The sequence below is a fragment of the Motacilla alba genome, chromosome 8, assembly GCF_015832195.1.
Source record: "Motacilla alba alba isolate MOTALB_02 chromosome 8, Motacilla_alba_V1.0_pri, whole genome shotgun sequence".
Classification (NCBI taxonomy): domain Eukaryota; kingdom Metazoa; phylum Chordata; class Aves; order Passeriformes; family Motacillidae; genus Motacilla; species Motacilla alba.
In genome coordinates this window covers 18,673,006-18,683,671 of record NC_052023.1, presented here as the reverse complement: position 1 = coordinate 18,683,671, position 10,666 = coordinate 18,673,006, and the positions used below count along the sequence as shown (strand labels likewise).

Here is a 10,666-nt window from a genome sequence, read left to right as displayed (position 1 = left end):
ACATTCATAGCAAAAGGTCTGCTAACCCAAACCCACTCCAACTCAGCCAGGACAGCTGACATTGACACCAACATAAGAATCTCAAGTTTATGCTTTTTTCCTAATAAGCTGCTGTATTTGTAATAAGTGTTGTTAGCATATTTTAACATTTAACCTGAGGAGTTAACAATCTCTCCCTTGTGTGTAAAAGTGAACAAGCAACATCGGCTGCAAAGTTTGACTTCTTTAAAAAAAAACAATCACTAGAAAAGGTTAACTCTGATTTAAAGAATTTTATTTTGTGCATTTCAGAAATGAATAATGACATTTTCTAAAATCAGTTGTTGCTGTGATAGACAGACATGTAAAGCTCGTGTTTCCATTTTACATTACAACATGCAGTGTGAGAATGATACATTAGTTTACTTGAATTCTCAAGTTAATAATCTTTGAATAAATCAAGAGCTATTAACTGCGTGAACATTGGTAACAGTTAAAATTATTTCAATTGGGAGGAAAACCAATTCTTAATATAACATAGATCAAGAAGCACCAACTGGAACACAATGGATGCACAGTTCTTGCTGAGTTATTTAGTTTATTTCTATTTTACCAATTATAAGTTTGCATTACTACAAGTCCTTGAGTGTAAAATATAAATGCTATTTATACAGCTCAGGATCAGTCAATATAAGTCAGCTATTTTTAGGGGATAATGAATTGATCTATATGGATATCAGCTCATTTTATGTTAGAGTTAACATTGCTTTCTTCCCTCTTCATTTTTAAACTGTCTGGGCTTGACAAAGTGTTGAGTAGCTTTTTGAGAAAAAAAAAAAAAAGATAAACCAATAAACCACCACCCCCCAAGAAAGTTAATAACCTTAAATCTTACTTTTGTTGCTACTTAACAGCAAAGTCAACCAATACATATTTTTTTCCTATTTTAAATATTTGTCTCTAAAACTATGCTCAACTAATCAGTGCAGAAGCAACATTATAAATGGGCATGTTTAGAAGTTTCATAACATATGTATTTTTGTGTACACAGTGGTGATTTATCTTTAAAAATTTACTATTAAATTAGGAAAAAACCCTAGCAGTGACAAATATGCAGACTCTATCAGCAGTGCAGGTTGCAAAACTGGAAAGCAATCCGTACATAGCATGGGAAGGTTTTGATGAAAAATTTCTCATGTTTTTTTTCCCAACACTTAAAGAGTGTTATTGCCAATTAATGTAATTTTGACACCTGGTGAAAATCCTCAACAGTTATAGCTCTTAAGCTTCACTTCCAATTTTAAAACATTTTCATGAAGTAAGAACAAATTTCTTTCTGCCATTTTGTTCCTGCTTTCTAAGCCACAGGAGCCATAAAACATACCTTGAAATAATACACAAGAAATAGGTATCCAGGAAAACAGTAAAGCTAGTGAAACAGTAGGACAGAAACCTCAATATAATTATCAAGAATTTTGGAAAGTTCAGTGCAGTATGAAAAATACTTTCTATGCCTCTTGCACATTAAAAAAATAATCTGTAGCTGACATTTCAGTAACATTTTTGATCAAATGACATTTCTTATGCATTGTGTTGAGAAAATAAAAAATTCCCAACGCATGTACTCAGGCAGCTCGAAAGTTCAGGTTTAATACAGACATTACCTATTCCTAACTTCTAAGGACTGAACACTTGAGCAAGGGAGTTAAAATCCTTATTAACCTTTCAAACAAATAGTATATGAGTACAGCCACTTCTTACAAGTCATCTCTTGAACCGGTTAACTTGCCCTTACGGTATCTACCTGAAATACATCTCCCTGAACAAGACAGCATGTGCACTGTACTTTAGACAGAATACAGAAACTTTAAAATACAGACATGATAAAATCTTGATCTGTGTTTTAGTGCATTATAATTACATCCCGTATTTATTTTTTTCAGCATATGTTGTCTAACATTCAGAAATAGTGCTTTTGCTTTTCTGCCTTGTGGTGTGGGAAGTGTTGCCAACCTCACTCTGCCTGTTTATTGCACTAAGATGAAAAAATTGTACGAAGAGTTTGAGAATTACCAACTGCTCTCCTCTCAGTTTGTGTACCCTGAACTTAATAAGGACATGCAGGCATCCAAATATGAAAAAACACATTTTGCATCACGTTCACTGGATTGTTCAGAAAGGACACCACACAGCCTGCTTATTGTTATTGGTGCAATTTCACGAGGCCCAGAAGCCTCATATTCTCCTCTCTGATAGTAGGCTACTATGTCTTTCCATTGTGTTAAGTGTTTCCCCCTGATAGTAGAGCTAGGATTTTCCCAAGAAAGAAGGCTCAGGTGACCCTATCTCTTCAATAAATTAATTTAATAAGCAGTCAAGCACTTTGGCCTTCCCTAACATATAGGCTGTGCATTGTATGCACAATTCTTTTGATTTACCCATGGTGAAAACCAGATATTAATGAAAAAACAGGTTTGCTATATGGCTCATGGTATTTAAATAAATCTAAAGACAGATTAACATAGGATGTTACCTCATTATTGCTTGAGTTAACTCTCAAAGTAAAGTTTTCAAAATTTTATATATAACTTCAAAAGTTGATTTATTCAGTATTCATACACTTTATTTCTATGGTTGCTTAGTGGAGTGTTCAATTGAACACATACAGAAACATCCCCATTATACAGTTTAATGGAGAGATAACATATTATGCCTTCATTAATGCATGGTGCTAGAGCACAAAGCATACCAAACTTAGAAAGCTAGAGGTTAGTCTACTCCCCCTTAAGCATGCATTTGCAAAAACATCCATTTACTCTTTAAGAGACGGAGAAAAAAAAACATAAGAGCTGTGCTACTTATTTTTAGCTCAGGAAGGAGAAAATTTACTTTGTTACATTAAGATTTTGTTTTGAAAAGGCTAAAAAACCAAAGCTACTTAAAATTAAGTTTGTGCATATTTTTAAAATTGCTCCTTACTAAAAGTTGCTGCATCAAGTGTGCACTGCAGTTTTATTTTATTGTCACGCCCTGATTTTCAAAACACCTAAGCCCCACACAGTTATAGGGCACAGAAGCTGCTGGCATTCAGCATCTCTGAAAGTCAGGACACAACTTAAGTGATTGTGCAAAACAGTTAATTTCCCTTGCAGTGTAAGCCAAGTGTTCATTTATGCCCAATAGTAAGACCACAGAAGTTTCACCAAATCAATCAAAATAAACTTTTACAAGTCATAAAGGATTTCAAGGATAACACCAATTGACCAGGCCTGAGTTTCACAGCTAAAAGGACAATACTGCCCATTCTCATTGGTTAGTTCTGGAAGTCCTTTCCAGGATGATCTGATAAAGAAAACAGAAACGAGTACTGTTAGATTACAGATTGAAAAAAAAGGTGAACATTTCATTTTAAAGCCCTTTGGAAGATAAACTCAGGAGGAAACTGAAAAGCTTTGCTAAAGGTCTGCTCTTCTACAAGCATAGCATACCATTTAATAATCGAGATCTAATATTTTTTTCACCTACAGTTGTTAATTGTAGTGGAAGTGTCTCTTCTTCAAAGCAGACTCTCTGCTACTAATAAAAACTGAACTTACACAACTGGTGTGCTGCTCCTGTTTCTCATTCTGCTAGTTTTGCATTTGGAGGACGAGATAACAATGGTATTCAAACTATTGTTATTTTATTATTGTTGTTGTTGATTATGGTGCTAAAAAGTGACAAGGGCTGGAAGACAGCATGATTATATAAACCCTCTTTTCCTCCTTAGGAACAACCCCCCCCAACAAACTAGCACACTTACAAAAATACAAATAAACCAAATTGCTACAATAATTATTCTGTACAGAAACAAAGTATCAAACAAGAGTCTTAAAAAAAAATTACATTACTTTAATAATACAAAAAAAGCAAAGACTGCTACCAAACTGCGAATTATTTCTGATACTACCAAACAAGAGACTCGGTCAAGACACTACATAAGGCAAAATATTGCTTCACAAATCCTTTTTTCTTCCTTGTATGGTCAGACAAACTCTTTTGTCATGAGTCCTGAATTACTCTTTTGGGTACAAATAAATACATGTTTCATGTGCTGCAGAACAGATTATATGGAAGAGATATCAAGGGCAAGGTGTTTTGTTTAGATTAGTTTGTCTAAAATCCTTATTAATTAAAATAAACAGCAAAAGAGGAAAAACAGCGTGTGAGTTTGATTTGAGGGAAAACTCAAAATACAAGTTCCTCTGTCTCCTTAGAAAATCAAGGTTATTAGTATGACAGCTTCAGAATCCTAATTTTCTCACTTAGAATACAATAAATCTAACAATATTTTGCATCATTTTATCTGCTGCAATTTTAATCTTTCACTACTTACCCTTTAACTATTACATTTTACAAAGTTTGTTTTTAAATACTTTGATTTTTAAAAAAAATAACTCACGGACATTTTTTTTCTGAAACTGACTTCTTGTATGAAATAAGATGCTAATTTTTGCGTATGATTTATTTCACCCAGTCTTCGCATGGGTAAGTATTAGGAATTCTGCAATCTGTGAAAGGCACTAGATCTCACCTGCATTTGAAATCTGACTTGAGACCTGCAATTACACATAGAGCAGTCAACTTCCTATCTAGAAAAGAGATCCTGTTTATACAGTAGGTCTGTACTCTTACGTGCATTTGGATGGTGGATACCACTAGCTTGGTATTTTGAATACTTTGTATTTGTGTTTGTTGTTACCTTACCTTTCAAGATGAACATAGTGGCGAGAAAGAACATTCTTAATCATAACTACAGTTTTTGCATACATCTCTGGACCAATCAACCTAGAGAAATACAGTTTGGCACGAAGAAAATATCCAATTGGCCACAGCCATTCCTAACAAAGAACGAAAGAGATGATTATCAAAGCAGTTGGTTTGAGAAGATGACTACACTTTCTCTAAAATTGAAGGAAGTAGTTCTTACAGGTCCTTGGTGATAATTAAACCCTCTGGCTACATGGTAGTTGTCATTGTCAAGAGCATTATCATAGACTCCACAGTACACCATATCACTGCAAGAAAAAAAAAGTATTATGCAAACAAAGTCTTAATTAAAAATTATATACAGAAAATGAAAACAAATTAACCACAAAAGTTGTCATTTACATTTATTAATAGTTAAGTTAGGGAGGTCTCCAATAGGTTCTGTACTTTACATGACAGTGAAATTCCAAATAAAGTCTAAATTTGTAGGAAAACGGTCAACATCTTGAAAGGACTTAAGTGTCATAATTTTACCCTTTTACTCAAACTGTAGTGCTGTACACTGTATCAAACACTATGTGCCAAGATACAAGTTCAACATCGTTGGTGTGATACCAAATTTGACTTGCTTACTGTGAGGCATCCAAAACCCAGCCATTGCCTATATAAAGAAATCAATTACATGGACTTCTAGAATGGCAAAACAATTGTTCTGGAATTACTTCCTGCAGCCTTATTTCATTGGTATAAATGAAGATTTCACACCATCACCACCACCCCTGGCCTACATCAAATAATTCCTACTGTTCTGTTTATTGTCTTTAGGAATTACTGCTTGATCTTATCTCTATTGTACTTACTCTGGGTCTAAGGTTTTCATGCCTAATGGCCCAAGAAGCTTTTCCTCTGCTATCTGCAGAGCCTTCCAAGCTCTCTCAGGTGTAAACAACTCAGGGGCCTAATAAAATAATAAAGATTTAATGAATAATGCCTGTGCATATACATACATAAGGCTGTGTATACAAATGCAGAGGACAACAAAAAGCCTGAGTTTTGCATTACTGAATCAACCTCTGGAACCTGAGAGTGAGAGTAAGCAAGAAAACAGAAAGTATCCAGCGCTTTTTTCAATTTTGATTTTATTTTATTTACCCTCGACAAATATTATTACTGAAGCTCTTTACAATCCAAAGAAGACAAAAAATCCTTCATTTTTAGCCAATTTGAGGGGTAAAGCAGCCTCCCAGACCTAGCCATAAAAGATACTCTGAATACAGTGAACACAGCAATTGGCAAGTCCTGTCTTGATATATTTTTAGGAGATAGTTCAAGATGGACCAATATTAAAAGCATGGAAAAAAAGCTGCTTTCAAAAAGTTATTCCAAGCAATGTATGTTCCTGATAGAATGCCATGCAGATGGACCTTAAAATTCTCTTTATAACTGAACTAAGCCTGCATTTAAGTGCAAAGTCCTCCTCCCACTCCACCACACTTACCACAACCATTGCTATTGGAAAATTTGGCCTGAGTTGGTAATCACACCATGGACTCGAAGCTCCATAGCTGTCCTTATAAATTCCACGTTTGTGTACAAGATCTGGGTGTTTTTCATTAGGATCTGATGGATTCTCAGAGACAAAGAACAGCTTTTCAAAGTGTCCTTGAATCTTCCTGTCCCACTCATCATATGTGATAATCTCCTCCTTTCCTGCAAGACATTATACACGGTTTTCATTTTCTGCAATCAGCCACAGTGACAACAGCAGAAGTATGCTTCTTGAATTCCTGACACTTAATATAACAGGGGCAGACCAAGAGCACCTCTCACAGTTTGTGATTCCCTACATTTAGGCCAATTGTACAGATCACAGGAGCAACAGCTCACTGAAATTTCTAGTGAGACTAACGCAACATCAGTCTCCACAGGGTACATATGCACTTAGGCTGGCTAAGCTTAAAGTAACTTTGTGGTTAGAGGATTAGTCCCTCTACAAGATAAGGGACTCCTATGATATTTATGTAAATATTCCCAGCAGGGGATTTTCTGTGTTATGAATAGTGGGGAAGGGACAGAAAGAGAAAATTAAGTGTCTTGCATCATTTTACTTTGCATTCTTGTAATGAATGATGCAATCATCATAATACACAGTAACCTTATCACTTATACGCACTTTGAGAAAAGGTATTGAGGCTCTGAAGTTCCTTTGTAATCCACAGAATAAACTATTTGAAATATTGAGAAGACAATATAAGCTTCTAATAACTTTTTATACTAACAAAATGATTTTGATCATACAAGATACTTTCTCAAGTTTTTGCCCTTTTATCCCTAAACCTTCTTCTGAGGTTATATGGTCACTATTTCATTGTTTTAGTTATTTTTATACCCCTGTAATACAATTATGAGATGTGCCTGTTTTTACCATGTCTTTTTACAGTGACTCCACGAAATGGAAATATGTTTTTCGCAGATAAATCCATCAACCAGCGAACAGTTGACTTGCACAGACCAACAATTTCCACAGCAGAGCCATCTCTAAAATAATAATGATAAAAAAACCCTTGTTATTTACTTTAAGAAGGCTATTAAAATTCAATGAGTAACTGAAAAATTTAAATTCATAAGTCTCTTATTTAGACAATTTATTTTTTTTCTTATTTTTCTACTATTCCTCTATTTCTCAGTCAGGGAATGAACTGGATTGTAAACTGAGTAGCAAATATCTTTTTCTGTCCAACAGCCTTATTTAAAGTGGCATTATCATACCCAGATAATTAGGACAAATGGAAGGTAATTTTACACCAGTGATTAAGAACATGAAAAAAGGATCAACCCCAAATGTGGTCCTCTGATGTTAAAACTGTGTTCAATACAAAGCTTCTCAACTACACACACACTTCTGTAACTTAGGCAATAATTCTGCCATAAGAGACTACTCAAGTAAAAAGTGAGGGATTAAAATTAGCCCTAAATGCACTTCCTGGACTTGCTTCCTTTTTTCAGGTAATATTAATGTAATCAATATATGCAAATATTTCATATTGCATCACACTCAGCTTTACTGTCTACTTGATGGAGTTTTCTCTCTCATATCACCAACTCAGCCTCTTTTGGAAATTACCTCAACTGCTCTTGGCTCCCAATTAAAATGCTCGACTTGTCAAGCAAGATAACATTTTCCTCAACTCTTACCCATGGATGGCAATTAATTTGAAACTGGTACTGTACTAAATTCAAACAAGGATGTCTGCAGCAGTTTGCTAGCACATAATAAAGAGCCTATTTCAAAATGCTTAATCTCAACTCTAAAAATGTAGATGCTGTAAATATTTTTGAATTCAAACTTAGAAGTACTCAACACAATTATCAATATATAACTCATACGAGAAGTTTGAATAACAAAGTACTGCTAGTACAGCAAGTATACAGTATTTCCTAAATTAAATTTTACTACCTGAATTCAGAAGTCAACTCTTGGCATGGAGCTAAGATTGTGACAGAAGCCATGGGCTTCACCTGCCCAAGAACACAGCTTTTGACTTCAAATCAGCACAAAGAAAAAAAATTCCATAATCATTTTAGTAGGTAGAAACATTTAGAACATTTGAGAGATAACCTCTCAGATGTGTCAATAGAACTCAAAGTGGTTCTGCAGAAGCATTTAAGTTAAAAAAAGAAAAAAAAAACCTGCCTTAAGCCCAGCTTTCATACCTTGGTGTAGCTGGAATTCCTGTGTTGCGAGCTTTGTCGCTCTCTCCCATTTTATCCATCCAAGTGCCACAATTGAAGCGGTTCCCTCCAAAGACAAAGCCAGTTTCATGGTCAACGCCTGCAGTTACATTAAAACCTGGCAAGAAAGAATATCAGGTGTTAAGTTCATTTTTTAGGCAAAACAAAACCCCAACTACCCACACCCCCAACCCAAACTTCTTAATAAAAAATAAGACCTTCCAACAAGAGACCTGAGGTAGGTTTCTGAAGGCATCTGTACTTTAAGTGAAATTTTACAGGTAACTTGCGCCATAACACATGACCAGTTGCTAACAATAAACTATTAATCAGGCACTTTAAAAATATTACTTATATATATAAAGTAATACTGTTTTAGTTACAATAAATATATATTTCAAAAATATGCTCAATAGAAAGAGGAAATAAAGAGGAAAAGGAAATACAAAATATACTCATCAACTTCTATTTTGCACAGCAAGTGTTCTGTGTATGTTACCTTCATCTCTCATCTTTTGGTCAATCTGAGGACCAGCATTCCTTTCTCGGAAATGTATACCTTCCATATGTCGTTGCATTGCTTCCTGTATTACTTCATAAAGTGGCTGATCCTAGATTCATTACATGTTTGGATGACGAGATGAAAAATGAGTAGAAAGCATTTCTTAAACCTTTAGTTTATATGATTTTACAAAACAACTCCCACACCATCAAATATTTTCAAGTAGCATTTTTGGCAATGGCAATACCACTGTATACAACTTTTCATATAAACATTTTTTCAAGGCAAAAAGCAACAGAAATATTCAGAAGCAGATGGAATTTTTTTTCCTCCTTGCACTTGATCTAATCAGGTGATGCAAGAAGTGCCTAAAATGTGGAATTCTTTTGCTATAATCGAATTTCACCATAAACAACAGAGAGCAACAGGTTCTTGTAGCTAGGAAAAAATAGATCCTTTCATTAAAACATAATAGTTTTGTTAAATAGTTCAATTGAAGAATTTTTTACCACAGTGCCTGCAGGCTGAGGAGAAGAGTCATCTCTTGGGTACATCCTAGAAACAGGACACCTGAGAATGTCTAATCCATTTGGAACAATTTTACAGTACTCCTGGATACACTGAAGCCACCACCACACAGCATCACGACAGTTGTATCTGGCATGTGTCCCCCCACCGAGCAGATTGGGAATGAGGCCATGTCTTAAAGTCCCAGCAAATGCTAAAATGATGTTTCTAGAACAAAAGAAAATCACAATCTTGACTAAGTTGCCTTCAAGGCCATTGTTAGATCAAGTATCAAGTACAAAGCATACAGGGTTACGATACTAGCAAGAAGACAAACAGCATTTTAAAGACAGATTCCAAAAGTTTGCTGTTGAAAGCTACAAATTACTCAATTTAGCATGAACTTCTTTTACAATAAAAAACCCCCCTAACAAATTCCTCAACATGAATACATTTAAATCAGTTCGTACAAAACACGCATCATCTATTTGTATGGAAAAAATAATTTGCTTTTTAATAGGTAGTGATATAGATCCTAAATCCAAATCCCACTGAGGTCACAGGGAAGGTTTTTATTGACCTTGTATATGATTACCCTGGTATCCACTCTGATGGGTGGGGTGGAATGGGGACGAAGGGCAGGAGTAGATGGGAAATTCCTATTAAAATACAGAGAGGTGACAGCAACTGAGGTTATGAGAAGTTTCATTTGAGAACTGTTGCGCATACCCTGCAGAAAACATGGATTCCAGCTAGCTTTAAAAGGCAAAATAAACATCCTAGTTGACTGCAGATCTCTCTGCATGAGAAAGCTAACAGCTGGCCAAATGTACAGCAGCATAAATACATGCTGATCTACACCAACTAATTTTTATGTTTCTATTACGTGCCAAACTCCATTCAAACTAATATTAATCAAAATACCAATTTCATCTGGCTTATGTATGGCTCATTTGTCAGGTTAAATATTTATAGCTACCAGATTGCAACAATGCACGATTAGCTGATTTCTAGTATCAACAGACAAATACTAGCAGTTACCAAAAAATCATGACCAACCTGCATTCATGTCTTTCTGTTTAGAACAGTACTCTCTTTTGCTACTTCAAGTTTTTATATAAACAATTCTAAAATTATTGCTCAGCAACAATGATGTAAGTACTAGTGAAACAATCACTTTGCTCAAGGACAAATAGT

The 10,666-nt window shown here is 35.0% G+C and overlaps 1 protein-coding gene across 3 annotated transcripts in view; it reads right to left on the bottom strand.

Annotated features, from left to right (window-relative positions):
* Positions 1-252: 252 nt before the first annotated feature.
* Positions 253-10,666, bottom strand: part of AGL (amylo-alpha-1, 6-glucosidase, 4-alpha-glucanotransferase) — a 34,862-nt gene continuing 24,448 nt past the window's right edge. For 2 of the 3 annotated variants that reach the window (XM_038144311.1, XM_038144310.1), the window contains exons 26-34: positions 9,472-9,697; positions 8,960-9,071; positions 8,443-8,578; positions 7,154-7,266; positions 6,227-6,438; positions 5,589-5,686; positions 4,949-5,036; positions 4,726-4,859; positions 3,204-3,321 (exon numbers count right to left, since the gene is read on the bottom strand). In XM_038144311.1, the coding sequence (XP_038000239.1) occupies positions 3,204-3,321; positions 4,726-4,859; positions 4,949-5,036; positions 5,589-5,686; positions 6,227-6,438; positions 7,154-7,266; positions 8,443-8,578; positions 8,960-9,071; positions 9,472-9,697 (1,237 nt within the window). Of the gene's footprint in view, positions 3,322-4,725; positions 4,860-4,948; positions 5,037-5,588; positions 5,687-6,226; positions 6,439-7,153; positions 7,267-8,442; positions 8,579-8,959; positions 9,072-9,471; positions 9,698-10,666 lie in introns of all 3 variants that reach the window. The other variant, XM_038144309.1, reaches the window with a different exon arrangement.